At 44.6% G+C, this 13,555-nt stretch overlaps 1 protein-coding gene across 1 annotated transcript in view; it reads left to right on the top strand.

Moving 5' to 3' along the window:
* The first annotated feature begins 564 nt into the window (after nucleotides 1-564).
* The window catches only part of COPS7B (COP9 signalosome subunit 7B), a 35,893-nt gene continuing 22,902 nt past the window's right edge, over nucleotides 565-13,555 (top strand). The window contains exons 1-2 of the mRNA XM_073626505.1: nucleotides 565-716; nucleotides 4,862-5,045. Coding sequence (XP_073482606.1) covers nucleotides 4,884-5,045 — 162 coding nt within the window. The 5' untranslated portion in view covers nucleotides 565-716; nucleotides 4,862-4,883. The remainder of the gene's footprint in view (nucleotides 717-4,861; nucleotides 5,046-13,555) is intronic.

Below are 13,555 nucleotides of genomic sequence, written 5' to 3'. Positions count from 1 at the left end.
ATAGGCTTCAAAATAGGGTAGGCTCGTGGCGCAGAGCATTGAGCTATGAGCCCACCCAGGTGTTGGATATTCGCTGTTGCAACACTGATCCTCCTCTTGGCCAATCGGGAAGCGGGTATGATACCCATCATGCGATTGGCTGAAAGGACAGGCAATCCTATTCGGCGCCTAGGAGGTGATGAGCGGCAGAAGCAAGGAGGAGACACACGAGCTGCTACCCGATCCCCACGGCCTAAATGGGGTAAGTGGACCGACTGGCAGACAACGACTGGAGGGGGTGTGGGTGTTTGCTGCCCCCCAAACAAGAAAACATGAGCCGCCACTGATTATGTGTTTGGTTTTAGAGGGATGAGGTGGCAACCCTATGTGTACTCCTGTGACCCACAAGAGAAGTATGACTAATACCTCTGTTTAAAAAAAAATGCATTTAGTTAAACTTTCGCTGGAGCTGAACTACAAATAAATCTTTTTTCTGTGCAAGTCATCTATGATAGAGTTTAGATATAGTGCCCCCCCCCCCCCATCACTTCCTTCACGTCTAAGATACACAGTGCAGCGGTCAGCAGCAGGCTCGCTTTTCCTGCGGAACTCGGAGCGCACGCTCATTGTTTCCGGGGGAAGGAGATCAGGACGGAGCCGGCGCTGTCATGGCTGCCTGACAACCGCACGGTGGAGCTGGATTGAGAGTGTCCTGAGCATTATAGCGAAGCTGAAAGGTACAGAGGTGCTGGGGGTTCAGAGCTCTAGCCTTGACTGTAAGGAGGAGTGAGTGCGGGCAGACATAGAGGGGTGGCCGGGAAGAGGGGGATACCGAGGCCTGAGGAGCGGGCCCGGCCCTCCAGTGGTGAGTACATGAGAGGTTCGGGGCCTGTCCTCCTCACAGGGGCTGGAAGGGCCCGGGACACAGCACAGTGTAATGGAGAGTGACAGCACTTGTCCTGGGGGCTTCCCTGTACAGGACATGGGGGGGGGAGTTCGGCTGTACTTTACACACCAGCCTTGTTCCTGCTTGTGTCAGCCCTTCCTCCCGGGTCACTTTATTACTGCACAAGGCTCTTCCTCTACCCTCATGTGTCCATTGTGTGTGCTTCTGTCTAACATCTATGGAGCTTCTCCTCTATCCATGGCACAGTATAACTCGTAGCAATTCAGCTGGACTTGTTCTGTGACAATTTAGACATTTTACCACTCAGCTTCTTCAGCTCCTAATGAGTATCAGGAACATACTGACACTCCTTTTGACTAAGGCTACTTTCACACTGAGGCGTCGGCGGTAAAGCGCTGCTATTTTTAGCAGCACTATTCGGGTGCTAGCACTCGAAAAAGGGTTAAAAGCGGCGGTTTGGCGGCGCTGCCCCATTGATTTCAATGGGCAGGGGTGCTTGAGGAGCAGTATACTGCTCCTACAACACTGCAAAGATGCTGCTTGCAGGACTTTTTTTACCGTCCTGCGAGCGCACCGCTCCAGTGTGAAAGCACTCGGACTTTCACACTGGAAAGGCTCTTTACAGGCTATTTTTAGCACTGTAGCGCCTGCAAAGCACCTCAGTGTGAAAGTAGCCTAAAGAAGCTCATAAATTAACACTTCTACTTTTGCAGGACTGGGAGTTATTGGTTCCAATCCCAGCCAGGAGATTACCTACATGGAGTTTGCATGCTCTACCTGTGTTTGTGTGGGCTTCCCCCAGTTATTCAGGTCTTGTCTCACACTAAAAAAAACACATGCCGGTAAGTCAAGGTGGAATTCCTGCCTACTATAGCTATTCTTCAAAATGCCCTGCCACCTTCCTACTACCCTGTGTAAAAAAAAAAAAAGATGTGTACCTTTTTTCAGCTCACTTTGGTTGGGTCATGTGATCCTGGGCTCCCCTGTGTCCAAGAGGCTTTAACAATGGCTGGGAATGCCTGAAGCGTTGACCTCACCCATAGCCTCCCATGTCCCTGCTGTTGTTGGCACTCTCTCATCTCACCTGCAGTCAGCTGCTCACTGACAGGGGAGCCACAGCTGAAGGATCACGCAACCAGAGCAGAGCTGGCTGAAAAAAGGTAAATGTACACACATTTTGAAGAATAGTTATGGTTAGGCAGAAATTCCATAATAAAGCACCACTAAGCCCAGGTTCACACTGCTGTGGGTCAGAAAACGTGCGAGTTCAGGTGAACTCGCACAATTTCAAACTGGCAATGCAGCCCAATTTCAGGGGGCAATTTGACAGAGAGCTGTGTGGCTTCATGCACAGATGTCTATTCAAATTGCCCCCTGAAGTCGCCAAAAGTAGTACAGGAACTACTTTTGGGAATCGGTACCATTGCTGGCAATAGCGGCTGACATGTCAAATTGGCCCAATGTGAATGTGGGTTAAATGATATCCTTATTCTCTAAAATAATATCTATAGAGATCATCTGCCCAGTGGCCCTGTAATCTGTATTTTTTTTCTGTTTCTTAAAGCGGTAGTAAACTGCAAAAAAAAAAAAGAAAACATAAAATATTTTCCTTGCAAATTAAGAGCATAATGTGGTAGTATGCATCACACTACCACATTATGAAAGCCTTACCTAAAAACAATGCCTTCCAGCGCAGCGCTGTTATGGTTCTCCCGGGGCTTCCATATTCACCTGGTTTTCCTTGCGGGTGGCCACCGTTTGGTTGGTTGGTTGAGCCTCCATGACGTCACGCCCGTGCATGCATGTGGGAGTCACAGCCACGGCACAGCTATCTCTATGGACGGCACACTGTCCTTTGTGCCAATGACATCACAAGCGCTGCTAAAGTAAATATCTCTTAAATGGTGTATGTTTAGGAGATATTTACTGCACCTACAGGTAAGCCTTATTTTAGGCTTACCTATAGGTATAAAGCATTAAAAGGCCCTTACTACCACCTTTAAGTGATTCTAAAAGCAGAAAGTTTTTTTACCTTAATGCATTCTATGTATTAAAGTAAAAAAATCTTCTGCTTGCAGCTCAATCCCCTTTATACTTACCTGAGCCCCATCTTGATCCAGCATTGTGCATGGGAGAAGCAGCTCCCCTGGGTCTCTCTCTCCTTACTGGCTCACACAGCAGCAGGAACCATTGTCTCCTGCTGCTGTCAACCACAGCCAGTGAGCCAATGAGGAGAGAGCAGGCCTCGGGAGTGAGCCTGCTTGATTGCCCCTATAGCAAAAGGCTTGCTATTGGGCGCAAACAGCAGGGGGAGGAGCCAGGACCGCCAGTGGGGGACCCAAAAAGAAAAGGAAAATCAGAGCTGCTCTGTGCAAAACCATTGCACAAAGCAGGTAAGTATACCATGTTTGTTATTTAAAAAAAAAAAAAACCTTTAGAATCCCTTTCACGTGTTTTTTGTAACATCCTTCATGAGCCCCCAAACCTCTCCTTTTCCCCCTCACTTCCCTTTGCTTGGAACGAGTAGTGCACATTAGTTGTGGTCATGTGCACTACTCCCAAATCCCAAAGCGGTACAGTCCCTAGTCCAACTCAGGAGTGAGCAAGAGAGGGTGGCTATATTCCTACATATAGTGACACCATGGAGAACCAATTAAGCCACCTTCTAACAGGAAGTGAGATCACAGCAGAAAAAAAGGCATTTGGAGGAGACTGAGAGAAATAAAGGTACTGTTTTGAGTTAAAGTGGTTCTAAAGGCTGAAGATTGTTTACCGTAATGCATTAAGGTGAAAAAACCTTCTGAGTGCAGCCCCACTTCCCCTTATACTTATCTGAGCCCCATCTCAATCCAAAAATGTGCATGAGAGCAGCGGCTCTCTCCCTCCTCAAAGGCCACTGCTACTGTCAATCACAGCCAGTGAAGAAAAAGCTGGGGGTGGTGTTGAGTCACGCTTTGTGGTCTATGGACACACAGAGGTGGCTCGGGACTGAGCCCACTCGAGTGCCACCTTTGCAAGTGGTGTGCAAAGGGGGGTACTCAATGGAGGGGAGGAGCCAGGAGCACCAGCAGGGGACCCTAAAAATAGGAGGATCGGGGGTGCAAAACCATTGCACAGAGCAGGTAAGAATAACAAGCTTGTTGTTTTAAAAAATTAAAGTGATTGTAAAGTTTCTTTTTTTTTTTTTTTTTTTTTTATAACAAACGTGCATACTTACCTGCTCTGTACAACGGTTTTGCACAGAGTGGCCCCGATCCTCCTTTTCTCGGGTCCCCTGTTGGTGCTCTTAGCTTCTCCTCTTCGAGTGCCCCCACGCAGTGCTGCATTTCATGGGGGTACTTGTGCGGGAGCGCTCCCAGAGTCCATTGACACAGACAGCAGGACTCGGCCTTGCCCCCCGCCTCCCGTGTCACTGGATTTGATTGACAGCAGTGGGAGCCAATGGCTCCTGCTGCTATCAGTCTATCCAATGGGGACCGAGACAGTGGCTGGAGCTGCTGGGCTCATTCTCGTCGCTGGAACGATCGGGTTTAGGTAAGGAAAAGGGGGGCTCGAGGGGGCAGCTGCAGCACAGAAGGTTTTTCACCTTAATGCATTCTATGCATTAAGGTGAAAACCCTTGAGACTTTACAACTCCTTTTAAGGGTTTTTTTTTCACTTTAAGCAAACTTACTTGAATAGAATTTTCTTTTTTTAAACCAGAAATTAGTGTCACTTTAATTGTTTGTATGTGAGATGGGGACCGTAGATTGCAAGCTTCTTAAGAGCATGAATATACAAATATGTAATCACTGCGTACATTGTCTTCACTATATAGATTTCTGTAATAAATATTAAAAAGTTACTTGGATTAGTAATAGAATGTCTATAACATTCCAGAACATATCCAATTAAATGTCTATTACTAGCTATAATCTTTTTACATTTAGCTTCTATACTTTGTACTTAGGATGTCATTATTCTTCTTTTTCACAGATCTTAGATTTATAGCTGTAGCATGGCAGGAGAACAGAAGCCATCCAGTAGCCACCTGGAACAATTTATTTTACTAGCCAAAGGCACTAAAGGTTCTGCGCTTCCAGCTCTAATTAACCAAGTATTAGAAGCCCCTGGAGTTTATGTGTTTGGGGAACTTTTAGATTTACCAAACGTGCAAGAGGTAAGGCAAAGCTGTTGTGAAGTTGTTTGCTTTCATTTTTTTTTTTTTCTCTAGTAGAAAGATCGCTTATACTGGATATTGGTAGACTGAGCATCATTGTTAATTGGTAATGTTAAAGCTGAATTCCAGGTAACAAAAATGTCTCTGTGTTAGTGATAAGTGGGAAAAAATGTCCAGCAACATTGGTCCATGGGAAGAAAAATACCTGGCATCATTGGTTAACAGGAGAGGGAAAACATTTTGTTGGAGGTTAGTAGGGGAAAAAATGCCTTGCTTTATATGGTGAAAAAAAAAATGCCTGGTGCCAATGATCAGTGGTTTTGGAAAAATGTCCCAGCATTAGTGGGAAAAACTTCATTGGTAGTTGGCAAAATGGTGTAGTATCAGTGGTTATAAAAAATACCCTGGAGTCCGTTGCTGAGAAAATGTCCTGATGTTAATGTGAGAAAGAAATGGTCTGGCATTAGTGGGGGAAAAGAATGCCCCTACATCTGTGTCAGTGAAAGGAAAAATTGTGTCCCATTGGCTGTGTGTGCCCTTAGATCTTAGGTCAGTTCCCTCTTAACCCCCTCAGACCTTAGATCGGGCCCCCACTTTAACCTCCCTGGCGGTATTCCCGAGTGTGGCTCGGGGTTAAAATTCAGTACCATTAGCGGTAACCCCGAGCCACACTCGGGATCGCATTGCAGGATCCTGGGGCGGCGTCACTTACCTTGTCCCCGGGATCCTGCGATGTCCCCCGCAGTGTCCGTGGGCTCCGTCCTCCTCTGAAGCCTCTCCGTGCCAGGCTCCGTTCCCTGCGAGCGGCGCGACGCACGGGGGCGGAGCCTGGCGGCAAATTCAGAAAATAGTAAAAATCATAACACATACAGTACTGTAATCTTACAGATTACAGTACTGTATGAAATGCTTTCACATCCCTTTTGTCCCCAGTGCTTTGGCCCATGCCCTGCATGCAGTTTTATGTTATATATACTGTTCTTTCTGCCTGGAAACTGGAGATTGTCCATAGCAACCAAAAAGTGTCCCTTTATGTCAAAAGTGGCTTTAGACCAGCTAGAAAACAGCGATAGTAAATTAGAACACTTGCAGAATTGAGCGATAGTGAATTGTGGGGAAATTTATTTTATTACTATTTTTTTTTTTTTTTTTTTAATTATTTATTTTTATTTATTATATTATAATTTATGTTTTTGTGTTTCAAACTTTATCATACCCGGGATATCTACTAGACTCTGGTTTGGACAGATTTAAGTGTGTTATTGTTAAGATTTACAGACCTACAATATAAAACGCCAAATTTCCATGCAAAATAATTGTACCGCTTTCAGCACCTAAAATCCGAAATAATCATACCGCCAGGGAGGTTAACCACCTCAGATCAGGGCTTGACAAACCCTAGGCACCAGGTCACCATTGCGACCAGAAGTTTCGACCTGGTGCCAGGGCTGCTGCCCAAATGCCACCCACACCCCGCGCCCCCCTCTCCCCCTTCTATGTCACCTGGGCTTCGTTTTCCCATCTGTGTACCCGGGACCAGCATAGCGGGTGCCACTAGGTAGAGGGGGCGGGGTGGAGGAAGGAGAGTGGACACATGTCCGCTCTCCTCCCCTTTTAGTTGTTGACCCAGAAGTGACATTATTTCTGGGGCCCCGTTAATTTTCCTCGGCCATTAAGGCCGAGAAAGAATGTAGTGCAGTGCCCCCCACATATACGCATGTACAAACCTATATGCACCTGGCGGGACACCTACGCCTGAAAATGTTGATTGCGATACACATGTGCATGCCACAATGAGAGCAATAATTCTAGCACCAGACCTCCTTTGTAACGCTGAACTGATGACTTATTAGGGGGCTTTTAAAGCATTTCCTATGGAAAATATAGGGTACTGACATGTTTAAGATTTGACATGTTGGGTATCCATTTACTTGATGCAACCTCTGCTTTTATAATTTAAAGCGGAGGTCCACCTATCTATCGTTTTTTTTTTTTTTTTTTTTTTGGAGTTCATTCACAAACTTTTCTTCTCATGATTATCTACGCACATGTTCTGTGTAATAAGTCCGCCTGTGTCCGATTTCGTTGTAAAGAATAACTTATAAAATTCACTGAAGGCGGTTTCCATCTTCATTGTGGGCATTTGAAGCCCACAAGCATGTATTTCCTGGATGTGCTCCCAGCATTCACCGAGATGTTGTGATGACGCTGTTGCACAATGCATGCTGGGAAGCCTGAGACTAGCTCCCAGGGGACTGTGGGAGGTCTGGGAGAGGCTAGAAACACACCTACTCCCATGGGAGGAAAACCAGGAAGTGCTAAGAAGATTAGAAAAAAAAAGGTAATTACGGTGATTTAAATTTTTTTACACAGCATGTCCGCATCTAGGCAAGGAAGAGAATGCATAGAGATAATGTTCAAAATTTAGGTGGAACCCCGCTTTAACAAAAAAATGGGTAATATATTTTTTTTTTTTTTTTTTTTGTGCTCCCTAAAATTAACTTTTAATGTGATTATTGCTAGCTGCTGTAGCCGTTAGCGATAATCAAATAAATTGCACATGCTGATCGGCCTGCCTATACGTTGTTCGAATCTTGGCTGGTCCCTGCTGAACTGGTTGAGATTTGAACTGCCTATGGGCGGCTTAACTATTTCAGACCTCGGATTAGTTCTCCTTCCTCTTTGTAGACTGAAGTCTGTTTAAAGCACCGGGTACAGGAATGAGCTTTTCAGCACCTGGCACCAAAAACATAGGAAGCAGCGTGGCAATGGTTGCATTATTGGGCAGCCTTGCACAGTCTGCCCAAGATCTCTGGAGCCTCTTCTAGACCCCTGCAGTGCAAGCCCTGTAGCGCCCATGTGTGCTGCTATAGTGGTAGTTCTGTTACTGTCTGACAAATTTACTACTATAGATGGGATAGATTTCCACTCAAAGCAGACTTCAAAGAGATCAGGAGCAGTGCAGCAGACACAGGAATTTGAGTCGAGCTTTAGTAAATATAGTCTGTCTCACTGGTCTTCTTTAGTTTTGCCTTGCTGCTCAACAGATTTGATAAATGCCTTTCACTGTATCTTCTTTACATGCCATTAAAGTCTATGCAAATCCAAGTTTCTTTTTTTTGTTTTTTCTTCTTTCAGTTTTGGATACACTAGGGAAGGGTTAGATAATCCGCTGCATTTTATTGCAGTTTGTGGGAGTAAGATTCGCCCTGTATTGATCCTGGTGACTATTGTCACTTGGGCTGAAAGTGATGGGAAAGCCAAACTTTTAATTCGGAACAGGAATAGAGGAGAACTCTTCCAATAAGGATACTTGTTGACAGCTGTCTAAGAAGGAATTTCCATTACTTTTCTCTCTTCCTGTTGTTTACATTCCGGCGCACTCGCTGTGTGCCTGGATGACTGCATTCCTGTGCTGGCCAATCATGCGGCGCCTGGAAGAAGCAAGGTACAAGCCTTTGCGGGCGTCTGACCGCTGGAACAGAGGTGAGTATCTGTCCCTTTAGTTCCACTTTATCTGACATCATAGGATAATGTCACCCCTTAGATCTGTTATCGCTAAACTTGAGTAAATAAAATGTAGCAATAATAACATTACTATGTTGTAATTTTCGTTGACACTGCAGACAATGTGCTGCAAGTTTCAGTTTACACAGGAGAAACAAGAGTTGTTTCTGTGATCCAAAATGACAGCCAGGTTTTCCCAGTAAATGTGGCAAGGGAGGAGGAGGATAAGCATGTACCACACATAACAAAATTGTTTAGATGTCTTCTAGAGTAGGTGCGTTATGAGCAAAGTCTATACCTGGTTCGGTATAAGCACCAGGGAATGCCCGGTATCCAGAAAAGTACAGGTTCCAGTGTTAACGAATCATGTACTGAGAGAAATACAAGAACTTCTATTGTTAGCCCTATTCTGAATATGCTACTGTAGGTGACTGGCAGTCATGCTGATCTTTTTATTTCTTTCCTTGACCCATAACAAGCATGCAAACAATCAAATCAGACTGTCCCTTGTTTATGTTTTATGCAGGTCAGTGAAAGTATTCAAGCTGCTATCTCTATATAACTTTAAGGGAAATCATTTTCTGAATGAGCATCCTTCATATTTCTCTCAGTATATGTTTCCTTGAAACTTTTCAATGCCAGGCCCTGTGCCTCCCATTTACTCAGGTGGCCAGACTATTTTTGCAATTTTTCACTTTGTTTGTAAAGACCCCCTCCCTCCCCTAAACCATACATTTTCTGAAAGCAGGACCGATTAAATAAAAAAGTGCTATTGATTTTGTAGGTCTCGTGATTGTTGAGATCGTTGTACGATATTTATCAAACAATATCTTCGATAAAAATGGACTAAAATCATTATTAGCACACACAAACACAAAAAACCTTACAACATTTCCAATAAATGTAAAATATAAAGTAGTATTGAGTTAATAAATAACAAATATTTGTAAATTTTAAATTGTGCCTTTTTGGAAAATAAAAAAATCAAAGGTACGAAAAACTAGAAATCGACTTTCTAAAAATCTGGAGGTGTGCTTTTTCCTGCTCCCTCATCAGAGTGTCACTGATTGGTGATTAGCAGAGAGACAGTGGGGTTTATTTACTAAAGGCAAATCCACTTTGCACTGCAATTGCACTTGCTGTAGATCCGAGGGGGACATGCAAGGAAAATTAAAAAACAGCATTTTTGCTTGTACATGATTGGATGATAAAATCAGCAGAGCTTCCACTCATTTCAGATCTACCCCTCAGATTTACAGTGACTGCACTTCCAAGTGCACTTGCAGTACAGAGTGGATTTGCCTTTAGTAGATCAACCCCAGTGTTTCTTTGATACTTGTTTACTCAGAACACAATGCCTGTCTAGAAAGCTGGGTGAAAGGAGACTGGGGCAGAAGCAAGGCTCCATCATCAGGTGTACATAAGTCGGTCCTCTGGGTACACGTGTTTGTATCTGTTTATTTTTATCACTACTGGGGGCATTTAGGAAACTCTAGGTCTAAACCAGACCCCTGATATTTTCCCTGTGAGAGAGTGACAGTGAGCTTATAGCGGAAGAGAATACCAATGACTCGAGGCTTACTGAGCTGGGCAGCTGGAAGCACTGTCCTGATGAAAGCTTTATGTCCTTGGCAGCGATCGCTTTATGAGGAGGTGCGATTTAATTCCTGATCCTGTTTGCAGGCTGGTTTTCCACATTCTAGTTGGAATACTGCCCTGCGGCCCAGTCTCCGAAGGGAGGGGATCATGCTCTTCAGTATGTCACAGTACATGTTGGCATTCATGGTTCCCTCAATGAACAGTAGCTCTCCAATGCTGACAACACTCATGCAGCCCCAAACTGACGCTCCCACCACCATGCTTGACTGTAGGCAAGACACACTTGTCTTTGTACTCCTCACCTGGTTGCCGCCACAAACGCTTTACACCATTTGAACCACATAAGTTTATCTTGGTCTCATCAGACCACAGGACATGATTCCAGTAATCCAGACAAGTAGTCTGCTTGTCTTCAGCAAACTGTTTGTGGGCTTTCTTGTGCATCATCTTTAGAAGAGGCTTCCTTCTGGGATGACAGCCATGCAGACCAATTTATTGCAGCGTGCGGCGTATGGTCTGAGCACTGACAGGCTGGCCCCCCACCCCTTCAACCTCTGCAGCAATGCTGGCAGCACTCATATGTCTATTTCCCAAAGACAACCTCTGGATATGATGCTGAGCATGTGCTCAACAGCTTTGGTCGACCATGGCGAGGCCTGTTCTGAGTGGAACCTGTCCTGTTAAACCGCTGTATGGTTTTGGCCACCGTGCTGCAGCTTAGTTTCAGGGGCTTGGCAATCTTCTTATAGCCTAGGCCATGTTGATGTAGAGCAACAATTCTTTCTTTCAGATCTTCAGAGTTCTTTGCCCATCAGTGCCATGTTGAACTTCCAGTGACCAGTATGAGAGAGTAAGAGCAATAACACCAAATTTAACACACCTGATTAGAGTGCATACTGCCCCAAAATGGCAGCTGGAGCCTGCCCTGATCTAATTTTAAAAGAAAAGTATAGGGTTTATTTTTAAAAAATTAAATATGTATGTATACAGTTAGGTCCATATATATATATTTTGACACAGGCACAGACGAAAGTCTAGCTTTTATTCAAGGGGTTGAACATAAAATATCAAGTACAAATTTTAGGAACTGCAACAATTTGTACACAGTCCCCCCATTTTCAGGGGCTCAAATGTAATTGGACAAATGAATATATTCATAAATAAAATGTTCATTTTTAATATTTTGTTGAGAATCCTTTACTGGCAATGACTGCCTGAAGTCTGGAACTCATGGACATTACCAAAGACTGAATTTCCTCCTTTCTGATGCTTTTCCAGGCTCTAACTGCAGCTGTCTTCTGTTCTTTCTTTGTTGCTCTTTCTGCCTTTTTAGTTTTGCCTTCAGCAAGGGAAAAGCATGCTCAATTGGGTTGAGATCAGGTGATTGACTTGACCATTGCAGAATTGTATTGTGAAGCGCCGTCCAATCAACTTTGCTGCGTTTGGCTGAATCTGGGCTGACGGTATATCTCTATACTGCAAAATTATCAGACTGCTTCTGTTTTCTGTCACATCATCAATAAACAATGACCCAGTGCCACTGGAAGCCATGCATGCCCATGCCTCACACTGCCTCCACCATGTTTTACAGATGACGTTGTGTGTTTTGGATCATGAGCTGTTCCAAGCCTCCACACTTTTTTCTTCCCGTCATTCTGGTACAGATTAATCTTAGTTTCATCTGTCCATAAATTGCTTTTCCAGAACTGGTCTGGCTTTTTTAGCTGTTTTTTAGCAAAGTCTAATCTGGCTTTTCTATTCTTCAGGTTTATGAATGGTTTGCACCTTGTGGTGAAGTCTTCTCTTGATTTGTAGACTTTGACAATGAAACGCCCACCTCCTGGAGAGTGTCGTTCACTTGTCTGGATGTTGTGATTGGGTTTTTCTTTACCATAGAGGATCCTGCGATCATCCACCACTGTTGTCTTCTGGGGTGTCTAGGCCTTTTTATGTTGCTGAGTTTACCGGTGTGTTCTTCTTTCCTTAGAATGTACCAAACTGTTGATTTGGCCACTCCTAATGTTACTGCTATCTCCCTGCTGGATTTGTTTAATTTTTGAAGCCTTACAATGGCCTGTTTCACTAGCATGGACAGCTCCTTTGAAAGCATGATGTAGGTTCACAGCAATAGATTCCAAATGCAAATACCACACTTGGAGCCCTTTCACACTGCCAGCGCCCGGGCGTCGACAGTAAAGCACCGCTAGTTTTAGCGGTGGTTTACCGTCGTTTTTGCGGTGCTTTTTGAGCGCCAGCGGGGTGCTTTTAATCCCCGCTGGCGGCCGAATAAAGGGTTAAAAGAGGTGCTTCGGCAGCGCTGCCCATTGATTTCAATAGACAGGCGCTTTAGGAGTGGTGTAGTTACCGCTCCTTAAGTGCTGCAAAGAAGCTGCTTGCAGGACTTTTCTTGAAGTCCTACCAGCGCACCGTCCCAGTGTGAAAGCACTCAGGCTTTCACACTGGGAATTCAGATAAGGCTTTTTTCAGGTGCTATTTTTAGTGCTAAAGCGCCTGAAAAACGCCTCCCGGTGTGAAAGGGGTCTTAAAATCAACTCCAGACCTTTTTACCTGCTTAATTGATGAAGAAATAACGAAGGAGTAGGCCACACCTGGCCATGAAGCAGCTTTTGTTTTCATTTGTCCAATTACTTTTGGTCCCTTGAAAAAAAGGGGGATTGGCTATTAAGAGCTGTAATTCCTAAACCCTTCCTCAGATTTGGATGTACATACCCTCAAACTAAACCTGAGAGTGTGAACTTTCAGCCCATATCCATTATATAACTATAGCTTGAAAATGTTTTGGTAAATACCTGTAAAAAAAAATTGTGCCTGTGTCTAAATATATATTGACCTGTGCGTATGTATGTGTGTGTGTGTGTGTGTGTGTGTGTAATAAATATATATATTATTATATTTCGCTGGATGGATGCAGCATAGATTCCTTGCCGGTTTGAACTGAGCGATAAGACTGCTGATCGCTCAGTTCTCTCCTCCGCTCTAAGCAGAGAGTGGTGACTGTCAGTCACTGGCTCTCTGCTCTCCCCTCCAGCGCGGGGCTGTGGAGGAGGTGGGAGTGGTTGGCAAAGTCTCCCAATGGCATGCTGAGAGGATGACCCAGCTGCCCCTCCAGGAATCTGGGTGGATCCTGGCTGTAAAGTTGGGATCTTTCCAGAGCCTGGACCAGCTGAGTGATGCCAGCTGACAGGGTAACTTTGGCCAATGTTGGCTGAAAATGCGTCACAGGAGTGCAGAACGAAGTTCACTCATGTGATCCATAGGAGTAGGGGTAAAATAGCTCTGGCCATACTTTTCCTTTTAACTACTCAAGTGTACAAAAAATGGTCAATTGTGGACACTGATGGCTGCTTTCTAATTTGCATGCAGTAGCAAGTGGCAACAGGCAT

Source organism: Aquarana catesbeiana, linkage group LG04 (assembly GCF_042186555.1).
Source record: "Aquarana catesbeiana isolate 2022-GZ linkage group LG04, ASM4218655v1, whole genome shotgun sequence".
In the NCBI taxonomy this organism is placed as follows: Eukaryota; Metazoa; Chordata; class Amphibia; order Anura; family Ranidae; genus Aquarana; species Aquarana catesbeiana.
This window is presented reverse-complemented; position numbering and strand designations above follow the sequence as displayed.